Source organism: Corythoichthys intestinalis, chromosome 18, assembly GCF_030265065.1.
Source record: "Corythoichthys intestinalis isolate RoL2023-P3 chromosome 18, ASM3026506v1, whole genome shotgun sequence".
Classification (NCBI taxonomy): domain Eukaryota; kingdom Metazoa; phylum Chordata; class Actinopteri; order Syngnathiformes; family Syngnathidae; genus Corythoichthys; species Corythoichthys intestinalis.
The window spans coordinates 23,923,867-23,938,516 of record NC_080412.1 but is presented as its reverse complement, the minus strand read 5'-3'; the positions used below and the strand labels follow the sequence as shown (position 1 = coordinate 23,938,516).

At 38.2% G+C, this 14,650-nt stretch overlaps 1 protein-coding gene across 1 annotated transcript in view; it reads right to left on the bottom strand.

Moving 5' to 3' along the window:
* Positions 1–1,046: 1,046 nt before the first annotated feature.
* The window catches only part of dgat2 (diacylglycerol O-acyltransferase 2), a 34,781-nt gene continuing 21,177 nt past the window's right edge, over positions 1,047–14,650 (bottom strand). Inside the window, exons 6-8 of the mRNA XM_057821417.1 lie at positions 7,714–7,888; positions 4,917–5,119; positions 1,047–2,446 (exon numbers count right to left, since the gene is read on the bottom strand). Coding sequence (XP_057677400.1) covers positions 2,292–2,446; positions 4,917–5,119; positions 7,714–7,888 — 533 coding nt within the window. The 3' untranslated portion in view covers positions 1,047–2,291. The remainder of the gene's footprint in view (positions 2,447–4,916; positions 5,120–7,713; positions 7,889–14,650) is intronic.

The following is a 14,650-nucleotide window of genomic DNA, read 5'->3' as shown; positions in this document are numbered from 1 at the left end:
GCAGCTTTGTCTACACACGCTTACTTCAACCGCACCTCATGTTGTTCTGTCTAAACCGGAAGTCCGTAGCAGAAAATGTCAAAGATGGCGCCGCCCAATTTTTGCTCAGTAAACTTGTCTGTTGTTGTTGTTGTTGTTTTTTTTTTTTTTTAAATACTCACGACTGCCACTTCCGGCCTATAGCGAACTGCAGCCGATGTTAAGCTTGTGCATGGCCCGCGTAGTTGTACAAGCACGAACATACCAGCATATGGCCCATCAAATCAGCACCAGAAACCAGGGGTTTAAAAAGTGTTTTTGCCAGGCAGAGACTAGTCGTAGGCTCGGTGAAACTCCGCTGCTGCCTTGGGGGCGCGTATGCATCCAGAGTTGTCGACCCAAACCCTCTTTATTGATTCAGGTAAGAAAAAGAGCTTTTTGGGGCAGTCTCAGTTAAAATATCAGAGCTCTGTGTACTGATCAGGGCATTGGTGGAGCATTCATGGAGTAGAACAGTATTTTAAATAACTTACTTAAAAATAAGTAACTAAATAGATAAATAAAAGTATAGTCTTTTAAACTGTACAGAACTTTAAAATGTTCAAGCTACATCAAATGGTCAAATTTCAACCAGCCTTTTTTGAGTGCTTGTAAAACATAAAATGTCCTCAAGAGGGTGCCGTCTGCCCTTGTCCAATTTCATCTTGTTTATCGGCCTTAGTGGAAAAATTGAGATCTGCTTTTTGTACTGTGTTGTATCGTAATCTGACCATTGAGCAGATCATCTAAATCGATTTAAATAATGTCAATATTTTAAAGAAATCAATTATAATATTTACAATTCAGAGCAAGTGTTAAGAGCAAATTGAGAGGTGGTTGCAGGTATTAGCTAAGGCAAAATAGGCCTATACAGTTAGGCGATTGCAATTATTTGTGTTTATTTTGTGCCAGGATTAACGTTAAGTGTTTTTTATGCTTTGGTGTATGTACTGTATAAAAGGGAAAGAACACATTTTAAGATTTAGTATATTGACAGAGAATTAGTCTTTGTTGCTGAAGTGGCAAAACAAAATAAAATAAAATGGGTTTCGAGATACACTTTCCTTCTGAAAATATATAAAAGTTTAATTTAATATAGTTCGGCAAACAATGTCATACATCATACAGAGAGATCTTTGCTGTGCATTTCTTGCAGATGTTTTGAACATGAATTACAATTCTGTTCTATTAAGTTTACAATGGCAAAACTAAAGGACACCTCCAAATGACAATCATAACCACCTTTATCATATGACAATACTGAGCCCAAATACTTGAATTTATGGCATACTTGCCATAAAACTTTCTATTATCAAATATTGATGAGTGACACCCTTAAATATAATATGAACAAGGCATTATGTCATATAATCCCTTCATGTTTTAATTACCACCCACCACATGATCCACCACAACACCTTAAAGCATTAAACTTCCGAACAGGTATCCTAATCCACATCGTCCTCTTATGACTGCAATCGTAAACCGTCTAAAAGCACTTGCGGATAAAACGCCACTCCACTTTTCACCGTAGAACACACCAATCCAAACCCGAACAATATATGAGATTTTTTTTCCATCTTGTATCAAAAAGTTCTCATGGCAAAGCCGGTAGAAGAGAATTAGTGATTAAAAGTGCAAGCGCCCACACAGGTGTCTTTTCCTCTTAGATGAGCATAATTAATACTTTATGGCAGTCTAAAATCACATTCAGAAATTGATTGCATTTGCAGCATAAAAACCCTGTGAAGAGGTATAGGCTTTTCTCAATGAGATATGCTAAAGGTGCATTTGTGAGGACAATGTACGACAACATTATCAATTGGTAGGTTCATCTCATTATTATTCAGTTAAACTTAATATGCATTGGTTGTGCTTTTATTATATAGTTTTGTTATGTAGAAACATGAATTTCTAGGTCTTGACGTACTTTCCTTCTACTCAGCGCTTCCAGGACACACTTCTTTGGTTACCTTGTTTATGAAAATGTAAATATACACACAAGAGGCACTTGGTGTTAAGGAATTTTTGGCTTTGTAATTTTCAGCGTTGGTCCACGCCACAGTGCCATTCTCTCTGGCCTGTCAATTCCTGAGGATAACCTTCTGTATGGCTATTTGCTGGAGAGACGCAACACGAATGTGCTCATGTGTGGCGATGCAAGTACAAAAATAATCCCAATCAGGTACCAAGATTGGACTGGAAAGAGGGCGAGATCTGAAGGGCGATCAGAAGAACACAGTTTTCAATGTTGACGGTTTCCCCTGCAGTCTTCACTCTATGTACAGCATGTCACTCTCCTTCAAGCCAAAACGCGTCTTGTACTTGTCAAACAGGCACTGGAGGGACTTGACATACATTGCATGATAGAGATCCACCATTTTATCAGACGGGTCTTCTATTTTTGGCACTGTGATTGGCTCCCCAACTGCAACAAAGTAAAACTCAGTTAGCATTTGACAGCAATTAGTTTATTCAAGAAGTCGACTATATGGACTATTTTCCAACACCGGCCATTTGCCGATTAACAAAAAGAATAAGCCAATAAAAAAGGATTTTGATCAGGCATCTATGTGGGCAACTGGGACTGTCGCTGACTGACGGTAGGACCCCGGGAGGATGCTGCAGGCTGCTACAGGAAGCTTCAGGCTTGCTTGTTTTTAAATATTGTAAGATTTTTTTTTTTTAATCTTGCATGAGAGAATATGCAATGTTGCTTTAGCCTTTGAATGTATATACTGGGTGATCCTTACACTCCAAATGTAACTCGTAGCGTTAACGTAGCATTCGTAGTAGCATGGCGAGCATCCTCTTAAAGTGCCTATGACAGCAAAAGCATGTTTATTTCATATTTCACGCGGTATTTTATGCTTCTGAATGAAATGGACCGCTTGGATATGTGTGGAAGCGATCGATATATATATTCAATTTTTTGAATCCCACACCATAAAAATGAGTGACTTCCTGGATTGAGGACAAATGCGAATCTAACGTCACCCAGGTCTGCATCTCACAATACAGCATTGCTTTATAGCAGATGCAGATGGACTGCGGATTCATCTGATTTTGCGGATTAATTCGTCTATTTTTCAGCCAAATCTGCTGCAGGTTTTTGTTGCTGCACCAGGAGAGGCGTGTGAGCCTATTTGGGTTTCAAAAAGTTCTTGTTCACCGCAGAGATTTGCCAAAACAATTCGACAACTCTAGGATTATTGGACTTACGAGGAAGTGAGTAAACTACTTGTTTTGTATTCTGTAAAATACTGGGATCATGGCACACGTTTTAATAAGGAGGTGGCTTGCATTTTGAGGCTGACAATGCTCCTTGTCCACCGAGAAGGCCACTCGCCCGACGACTGATGGCTTGTCACACCCCTCCCTCGGTCCTCTTCGCGTGCTCCTCATGCAGCCCCCGGCTCTCGTCTGCGGTTCTCCATTATCGTCCAGACTTCCAGCCCCCTCTGCCCTCTTAGTGTGCCCAGCAATAGACCACTGTTTGTCCGGCGGTCATTCTCCAGCTTCTTTCCCGGCAACGAGCACTCCAGCCCGCAGCAGGTGAACGATGAGCAGAAACCTGCTCGCTGCCGGAGGCTGGGAGATTGGTGAAGGCTGTCACCCTTGCCGCCGTTTGTGATATGACTTAGGGTAGTTTTGTATTGTTTTTCGTTTTCGAAAGACGAAAAAAGTTTGGAACAGTCGCTCGGTGGTCATTTCCAGCTGCTTCCGCAGCAACGCGCACTCCTGCCCACAGCAGGGGAACGACAAGCTCTAACTTGCTCGCCGCCGGGGGGGAATGGCCAAACAGTGAAGACAATCAACCCCGCTGCCGTGACATGATCTGGGGCAGTTTTGTGTGATTTTTTGTTTTCGAAAAGCGAGAATAAGACTTGGAAACGCCACTCGGTTCGGGTTAGCATGTCGGCTGGCCATCACGCCTCCTGTTTTATTTATGCTTTTTCCTCAGTCTCCGAAGCTGGGGCAGGAAAATGACAAAAGCCAGACTAACTCCGGTGGCTTAAATACCGTTTGGGAGGAGCAAGAAGTCAACAGTTTTGACCATTATGCAGTAATTTTTTTTCCCTGTCGTACTGAATAAATGCATTTTCAATATTACATATCCCATTTAGCACATGACTGTTAATTATCATTACCATACCATTTATTTAGCAAAAATAATTAGATAATAAGAATATCCTACAAAACTACTGGAGTATAGAGATTGAAACCGTGACATTTTGCTGCTCTCTTCTTCGCATTTTCCTCGTTCTGAATCTTCCCCCTCCATGGGCTGAATTCAAAATCAGATGAAATCGTTACCCTGCTGACGTCATCCTCCAGCTGGCGATGCTACAACCCTATAATGACTGGCGGGGCTAAACGGCAGATTAAAAGACTGATTTCTCGTCATCTGTGCTTTGCCAAATTGTTGTATATAGTCGAATCGTCTCAAAATATGATTCCAATTCACATAATAGCGCTATTTAAGATTGCTTTTATGCTGTCACAAGAACCTTAAACTCTCACTTGTTTACATCTCGTCGTGACGTCCTGGTAGGTTTAATTATTTGAAAATAATGTACTGTTCTTTCGGAGGGTGTATCATCATAAAAAGAAGTGCTGCGTTCATTAGTTTGTACCACTGGACTTAATTAATCCTTTAGGTCTCAGGTCATCATTGTAAATTTGAAGGTGTTGAAGCAATTTATTAAAATGCCTTTCATAATCTACGTGCTTGCATAAAAAAAAAGTATATCGGACTAAAATATCGGTTTACAAAATCAGTTTTGGATATCGGCAATCGGCTGATTTTTTTTTTTTTTTCCTCACCATTTTCGCCATCATTTGAAAATCCCATAATGGTCGACCTCTAGTTCATTCTCAGCAAAAAGAGCAATTACCTATGGTGGTGATCGGTTTAGCGTATGGCACAATGCCCCAGGAATTGCCAAAGAAGAGGCCACATCCATGGAAAAGGCACGGCGCAAAGCCAAACAACTTCTGTAATTTTTTCTGGAGAGTTCTCCAGTAAGAGCCCTCCTCGAGGATCACTTGCTTGTAGGCATCATTTTCCCCAAAAGAATACACTGGAACCAAGTCAGAGCTAAGGGCACAGAGAGACAGACAGTTTCAAGTAATAGTTTAATGTATGGTTTTAAAGATTTTACAAACATTATTTTCCACTGCGCAAATTAGAGAAGCCTTTTTAGTTCATTTGAGGTCAACATCTGTCCAGCCTGATTGGGGTGCAAGAAAAAGAAAATCCAGATGGAAGTTGTTGTTATGGCTGCTAGCAAACAACGTGTTAAACAGCATGCTATCTTGCATGAAAAGTGGTCCTGTTACAAGCTGCTGAAGCAAAAGAGGACTTATATTTTTCTTTGCCAAAACATTACAACTGAGTTTCTAATTTAATATTTAGGACAGTTTCTATGTTCATGCAATGATAATTTCTGGAAAAATGCATTTAAAGGGAACGACATTTCAACAACTCTTATTATATGTATGTCAGCGGAAACAATCTTGTTTAATAAATAAATAAATAAAAACACACACACAGAATTTCATTTTTATGATGTGTAATACACTGGTACCTCTACTTACAAAATTAATTGGTTCTGAAAGTAGTTTCGTCACTTGAAAATTCCATAAGTAGAGACGAGTTTTCCATGTAAATGCCCTAATCCGTTCCAAGCCCCCAAAATTCAGACAAAAATCTTTTTTAATGCATAAAAATGCGCCAAAATATGTAACAAATACATGTTACAATTAGGTTGTTGCAGTGAAGAATAAAATTTAATACACACATGAAAAGCTGTTGGAACACCAGGGGCGAATGAAGAGGACGCTGGGATACACACAAATAAATACAGTAAAGGTCATTCTTAGCCAATTGGATGCCAGGAAAGCTAGGTTCAGTAAACTCTGGGAGCTGGGAATACCAGCCTTACTGTATTTTTGCTTTCCGTATCCTGAAATTTCTTTTGTAACAAGAGGCCATATTTTCCCGTTGAGGCGTGTCTTCACCTGAAAATTCTGTATGTAGAGACGTTCGTAAGTAGAGGTACCACTGTAACGGCAAAACGCATAAATAAAAGCCCCTAGTTCCAAGAAGTGGCCAGTTGACCTAATTCTAGTACTATTAAATGTGAGTATCCCAGATTGCCTGCCCTTCCTCATGACGTAATTAATACCCATAATTTTATGCACCGGTGCTCGAGTGTATCCGTATAGGTTAAATTAGGGCTCTAGCTATCGATTATTTTAGTAGTCGATTAATCGATCAACTAGTTAGTTTGATTAATTGAGTAATCTGATTAGGAAGATTTAATGCGTTGCAGAATAAATTTTAGGAGATGTAAAACAAAGGCTTGCTAAGATTACACTTTCAAAAGAGCATTAAATGCAAATACCAAATAAATTCCTGAGTGTTTCTTCAAACTATGCAGGATTGCACTTTCATTTAAAAATACATTAAAATTCGTGAGCTTAGCCTCAAACGGTATAAAAAAAACTTAAATGAATATGGATCTAAGTACAACAGGAGAACAATTGGCTAACTTGCATAGCAAAAGTCCGTTATCTTAAATGCTATAAAATGCAAACTTTTTATTTTTTTTATTTTTTATTTTTACATGCTCTTAACAAATCGTTCAAAAATATTCAGACAAAAAACGGCTAAATATACCAATAAACTAAATTACGAATATATGTTAAAAAAAAAATTAAAAAAAATAAAAAACTATTAGCGGAAACAAAAACTTAACTTATGTTGGTCTGGATTCAGCCATGTTAAATGAGTCATGTCATATTCACTGTTGCCACTAGAGGGCAGTGTATCCACCAAAATCAATGAAACTAAATTTAAACTCTTTCCAAACAAACCATTACAACGCCACTTTAATTAAACGAATACTCGAAGAAGCAAAATTTGTTTTGAAGCTTTTTTTCTCATCGAATTACTCGAGTTAATCGATTAATGGTTGCAGCACTAGTATAATTGACATCACAAAACTCCTTCGCATATAAGTAGTGTCAATTCTGATGTTTAAAGATTTTCTTGGAGCAAAAATATAGGTTATTTATACCAGGTGTTGTCTGTCCCTTTAATGAATTTGGGAACGTATACTCATTTAAGAAGTTTGATGTCTTTTATTTTCATGAAATTGATACATGACCACGCAATGCCGGTTCAAACTTGCTTGTCACATGTCTTGAAAACCCATTTTCATGGGAAAATGATTCACAAAATTGTTATGCAACCTTATACTTTTCATTCAGTTTTCTAACAGAAGTTCAGTGCCCAATTGATCTCTGATCTTCAACTCAATTTAAGAATAACTACAATAACTAGCTACATTTAGAGGAAGGAATAGCTTCCTTTCAATCTGAAAGTTTACAAAGCTGTTATGTTGTAATGTCTGCATAACTGCATTTGTTTTCTAACGAGCTCTAATCAGCTTTAAAAGGTGAAACTACTGATAATCCTCAGTGATATTTGACATAATCAGGGTTGTTTGGGTTTCCTGGAGACCACAACTGATAGAATGTGTACTATTGCTATTTGTCCTTTATTAAAGGGCACAACATGATTTAGTATCATGTACTTTGAACAATGAAGACTTGATTTTACTCATTCCTGTTAATGTGTATTTTATGTGAAAGAAGATTGGGACACATATATAAAACCCGGCTCACCCTTTCTGTAGTGCCATTTTCACAAAGCCTTTACGGTTCTTCAGAATGACAGAGTTCATGCCTGGTGCACAGTGTAACGACTCCGCTGCACCTCCCACAACAATGATCACAGCGTTTCCTGTACCGTTGCAGGTCAGTAGGTAGTCAATGGAGTTCTTGTTCACAGGACAAATACCTGAAACAATTGGATGAGAAAGTTAACTGGTTATTAGACAGTCACATGTACCGTAATTTCCGCACAATAAGGTGCACCTGACTATAAGCCTGCACTCACTAAATTTGACACAAAAACGGCATTCGTTCATAGATAAGCTGCACAGGAGTATAGGCCGAAGCTGTTCTTACTGTATTATTGGATATTTACGCCCAAAGATATTAACCAGCAACACTTTATTTGACAGCTGTCATAAGACCAAATGAACCACCCTGAAGCGTTGAACCAATTGGCTTCAAAGCTCCATTGCTTCAAGAAGCTTCATTTGGCCATCACTGCACCCTTGGGGGAGACAGTCAACCTCTGCTGCCAACTGCCGTAAACACTGTTGTCGTCTAACATGCCTCCTAGCATGCATTGCAGCACTCCAGATGTAAATAACAATCAAAATTCATGTTCTGTGCTAATTATGGTATTTGTTAACACTTCATATGACAGTGGCGCCATAAGACTGTCAAAAGACCATCATACTTATGACATGACACTGGCATGAATATTAATGAATGCTTATGACACATGTCATTTTGTGCCATCCGGCAAATTATCTCACTTTTGAATGGATATACAGTGCTGCTCAAAAGTTTGTGAACCCCCTCAACATTTTGGAATTTTCTATTATTTCAACCTGATTTCCTAATCAATCAATTCAGTAGTTTTTTTTTGTTTTTTTAACAGTTGTGTTGTCGAGACTAAATTAAAAAGAGTTTTCATCAACTGATGTAGGTGCAAAATTGAACTGTTTGGTCACAACCAAAACCGCCATGTCTGGCGAAAAGTCAACACTGCATACCACCAAAAGAACCTTCTCCCAACAGTGAAGCATGGAGGTGGGAATGTCAAGATCTGGGCTTGCTTTTCATCCTCAGGACCTGGACAACTCCACATAGTCCAGGGAATCATGAATTCTGAGGAATATTGTCAAATCCTAGAACATAACCTGACGCCATCTGTTTTGAAGTTAAAGCTTGGCAGAAGGTGGATCATGCAACATGATAATGATCCAAAGCATTCCAGCAATACAACCAAGGAATGGCTGAAAAAGAAGAAGATTCGTGTTCTGGACTGGCCCAGTCAAAGTCCTGACCTAAATCCCATTGAAATGCTGTGGCGGGACCTGAAGCGAGCAGTTCATGCCAGACGCCCATCAAACCTCTCTCAACTGACTGCGTTCTGCAAGGAAGAATGGGCAAAAATCCCCCAAAGTAGATGTGAGAGGCTGATTAGTCACTACAGAAACCGTTTGGTTGAGGTAATCTCTGCAAAAGGAGGCGCAATATCCTATTAACTGAAGGGGTTTACATACTTTTGCACACATGATATCTGAGTTTTTCTTAAATCAACCACTTTTGTTAAATAAAGAATGACAATATAACTATTTCTTTTGTTTCAGTCCATTATTTGGAATGTCAGTATTGTGGATTTGGGTATAACTTAACATTTAATAAGGTTATTTTAGTTTTTTTTACAAAAAATCTGACCATCGCTGTGGGGTTCACAAACTTTCGAGCAGCACTGTATAAGATTCGAGCTGGACATAAATGAAGATAGTGACATAATTTGCCGCAATTCCCCTGCTTCTCCTGCTTTCTGACCAATGAGCTGACAGAACAATGACAATCCCGCTCATCTCATTGGTCGAGGAGGTACTGTAGCGTGCCATGAGGAAAACGCAAGACAACGTAAGAGTGTATGAGAGGGATGTTTGGGGGAAGCGCGAGTAAAAAGCATGTTCAAAATGATGATCATTTGCTTTCTTGCTCTTCTCTGTGTACTTTATTTTCACTATTTGCATGATATTTTGGGGTTCTGTCAATTTTGTTTGCATTTTGACATTATATCTGGTGTGATTATTTGTGAAAGTTATTGCTGAGGGGACTTTGAACACACTTAAATTGTTAAAAAAAAAAAAAAAAAAAACAGCATTTATTTTTGCACGTTTTGAAACAAACACACACACAAAAAGGGCTCAGGACCTTAAGTTTTAAATTTACCGTGACAGATGTTAATTTTATTCTAGTATTTTTGTATTAAAAATACATTGCTAATAATTGTTTTTCATGTGCTTATATCAAACAAAAATATACCTAATTAATTCAGTTTTTAGTAAAATTAAAATTATAATTTAAAAAAAAATCACTTTTCACTTGCAAATAAAATAATTAAAAGGGTAATGGGCCTTATTTTTTTTCAGGGACTTGTCAACCCTAAGCTCATGGTAAAGTCAACAAGAGTACAGACATGGTTTATGCTTGTCATATTAAGGCCTGTTAGTATTCCTGGGACTGGGAATTTGTCTTTAGGTCCTTGGAAAAGTCAAATAATTTTTCTGATTACATTTGGGTGAAGCCTTAGAACTATGTTGTTCAGATTGGAATACAGAAAAAAAGATATATTATTATTATTATTACCTTTTTAAAAACAATTCAATTTTGCACATTTTTAGCGTGGTTCTGGCATGCATCTAAGAACTTAAGCTACTCAGTGACATTGTCAGGCAGCCAGTCAGCAGACACGTTACTATATGTCGCCACTAATAAGTGCAAGTTCATTTGTGTACTTAGATCATTATAAAAGCCCACAGTAATTATTCAGTTCCAATAGCCTCTTAACATGATTTTACATTATGTAGGTTTACATACAGTAATAGTATCTACAGTTGTGTTATTAGCCTGACCGTACAGTTGAGTAGGGTGCTACTTAAGTGTACAGTGATACTTCTACATACGAATTTAATCCGTTCCAGTACCTGGTTTGTAAATCGTAATGGTCGTATGTTGAGCGGGATTTTCCCATAAGAATACATTATAATTTGATTAATTCATTCCACAGCCCAAAAACCGACGCTAAATCCTTAATAAATACTGCAGGTACAATTATTAATAGCAATTGCACATAGCAAAACAAATAAATTATAAATACAAATCATAATAATAATAGTATAATACAGGTAATAATAATAATAAGTTAACTTAATGTTACAAATCGGGTTCCATTGTGGCGGTTGTGTTTTGCATGCTGTTCCAGCACGCACCGTGTAATTGACGAGAGACAGACAGGTGTGGAAGAGTGGGAATTTTTTACTTTCTCTTTTCATGTTCTGTTGTTGTTGGTGGGGGAGACAGGGGACACCCCACGCTCATATTGTCTACCATTTCCTTCTTAATTTTAATGGTAAGCGTCACCTTTTTCCTTTTTTGACCACTTGCAATAGCCTTGTTGGGACCCATGTTGGTTTCTCACTCTAGAAAATCCGCCGTGTTTGCGTCTTGAAGGAAAACAAAGAAACTGCGGCGCTATCATAAATCGTCGTATTTTGAGCATCTCGTTGGATATAGAAACAAATGGCGAGTCAAATTTTACGTTGGATGTCGAAAGGATCGTATGCCGGGGTACCACTGTATTTGGCTGTCACAGCATTTCAGAGTGAAAGCAACGGTTTAATTTTTTTGTAAATTCAGAGCCCTATTTTTACTATAGACAAGTTTCCGAGGTACTTCCGCTTTACTTCCGCATTTCTGCTCGCACCTTCCTTTTTACAATTTCTCCATCCAAAACAACAGTGGAGCTGGAGTAACATTACTCATCAAAATCCCTTAAAAACGACAATTTGCAAATACTGCATCCATCTGCCACTATCATGACAGGGGAGGACAACATGTTCATGAAGGCAGATGTGGAACCAAGCTCGTGCCACCACAAAGACCAGGTGTTTTTGTAGCCATGTTGCCACTGTGTTATGGAAGGTATGTTCTTCCCATCCCTGCAATTTCATGTATCTGGTGCTCAAAAAATACTATAGCTATATCTTGCGCATGAAACAACTTGTTGTATTTGATACTGGTATTGCAATGATGATTGTAATTACAGTATGATGATGTTTAATATTATTTACTACAACTACTGTGGCTGCAACACATATGCTATCTGCTGCTAGCATGTTACTAAACAGTACGTGTAGGACGTCAACGCATAAATGCATGTGTTACAAGTTTCTTGTTTGTTTATTTACAGGTGGAAAACGTTGTGAGGCCAGGGAAGACAAGTTGATGTGTCTCACAGCAACACTTACTCTACGTTGATGGACAAAATCGAGACTACGTGCGATCTACCCGGAGGCAGCCGAGAAGCTGAAAGACGGTGGTTCACCTAGCGGTGAACCGTCAGCTCGATCCAGAGATCCACCCACGAGCTTTTTTAACTGCGACAACTTTAAGAAGAGCTATTGGAGCTGTAATTACCGAGGACAACGGGAGAAAACCCGTCTGGGGGACTGTAAGGGTCTCCGTAATGTCAGGTGAAAATTTGGCGAAGCTCCCTTAAGCCGCTATGGATCCCTGCTGTCTGATATAACATTCTAGTGTAGTATGCGTCACAATTGTTAATATTTTTCTAAAAATTTTATAAATTGTGATTTATTAACCTCCTTTACACATGCACCAATTGTTTTAAATAAAACAATAAAAAGAATCATGTTGTCTAAATGTTTTATTTAGAACAATAGCTGCAATAAAAACGAATGACGTACTATTTTTGTCTATATACCTTGTAGTATTTCCTTATAACAACAAAATCCATGTGAGCCCTTCTGCATTTGGCAAATGTAATATTATTTGGAAATTTACCTCATTTTGGTCACTCAAGAGGCCGGCGTATCAATCAACACCTCACGTCAACACAGGCTGACAGATTGTTATAATTTTGTCCACAAATGATCAACGAAGTGATAAGAACAATCATATCAATCTTTTAGATATATCCTTAGGTTTAAATCACATCCTTAACTTCTTGTCTGCAGCTGGTTTCGATTTAAGGCGTATGGCGAGATAAATTCACACTGGCGCTTTGAGGCTGGACGCCGTCCAAAACATTCCACTTCAAACCATATATGTAGACGCTTCCATGAGTTCACGCAGAGCACAGAACGTCTCTGAGTCTCATCTACGTCGTGCTGAATCCATTTTTGGAGATTCCGTGGGTTCCTCTGGTTTCATTTTGCAGTTTTAACTTTTTCAACACACTGCTTACTTCAACCGCAATTCACGTTGTTCTTTCTAGACCGGAAGTTCGTAGGAGAAATTTTCCAAAATGGCGCCGCTCATGTTTCGCTAAGGAAACTTGTCTATAAGTTGCTTTTTTTTTTCCTCAACTTGGCTTCATGTGGAAATTATTATCAGTTCCAAGTTTCAACTTATTTAATGTGAAAATATGGCATGCATGTTTCTTTTGGTCTACGACATGCAGGAAAATGTAAGCCCTGAACGAAAAACGCACAGCGGCCGAACGCAAAGGAGGCAAGCTGCACGAGAAACCGAGCGCTAATGCGGAGTAAGCGAAGCAGCTTCAGCTAAGCTAACGGGACTGTCTATGAGCTAAATCTTATCCAAAACCTTGAGTAAAGGCTGTGTGCCTGCCATTAAAGTTTAAGACCGCTGATGAGGTGGCCGTTGTTGGGCTAAAATTCTTCAACATTGTAGCTTGCTAACCTAAGGAAGCTATACGTACTTAGCACTAGCACATCATGATGTGTGACTGCTTGCTGTGAAGAAGGTTTCAACATCAGGTTTTACCGAGGGGGTAGGTTTGCATAGGGACGTTAAAGACCAAATACTAGAAACTTTTTAGGATGCTCACATTGTCCCCACCAACTTCCACCACTTCCCATATGTTTTAATTGTTGTAATTGACCCCATCATTATTAAGTGAATTATTTTCATTATGTTCAAACTTACATGTACCTCTTTTCACTTGCTGAATGTGCCGGTCCATTTTTTTCCTCCTAAACGCACATTTGATTGGCTAATGACTTGGACCCACCCAGACACACACACATTACATATTAAAGATATTAGAAGTTCTTTTTTTCTGAGCCAGCAGCAGCCACTGTAAGAAATGTAAAAATATGTCAATGTTATGGAAGTGGGGAACACACCACTAATTTTGCTACTGAAAGTCTAATTCAATTCAATTTTGTTTGTATAGCCCTGGATCACAACAACGTTGTCTCAAAGGGCTTAAAGTCTGACCTGCATCAGAGTTCGAATGACATTAAACTGTGTGAACTTGCTAACCTGCAAAAGTCGAGTAGGTCGCTGCTTAAAGACTCCTCCGTTATGTGTTGAGAAATGTAGTGAACTGAGTTTCACCCCTTTCCCTCCAATTTTACTTTTCATTTTATTTATGTGGTCAAAGCACCCCACAGGATGATTTTTTTAAATTTTATAATTTTTTTTGTTTGTTTGTTTGGTTGTGCTTGTGGACAAAAGAAGTTTACCTGGAAAACGGCTCAATTTTTTTTTTTTTTTTTTTTGTCATTTCCTGACAAAGAATATTTTTAGTTATATTTAATTTCTTTATTTAGGCAACGTCGAGTATTAAGACAAATGCTTTTTTTTTTTTTTTTTTTGCATTCCTGGGTAGATAAGGGATGATTAACACGTTTATTTATTGTGAATGTTAATATAATTTATGTTCAAATAATGCAAGTTAAATTTGCTCATAAAATCCGAAAAAAAAATTCTGAAAGTTTTCAAAATACTTCTTTAGTAACTTTTTTTAAACAAAGGTTTGAATTGAACGGTGTAGGCCGAACCAATACACATAAAAGCTAGTATAAGTCAATACAGATTTATTTTGCATTGATCATTAAGAATGTCCCGTCCCCAGCAAAAAGTGTACATACAGATTATTTATGCCATATCGTCCCTACCAATTTTGAGACCAAAC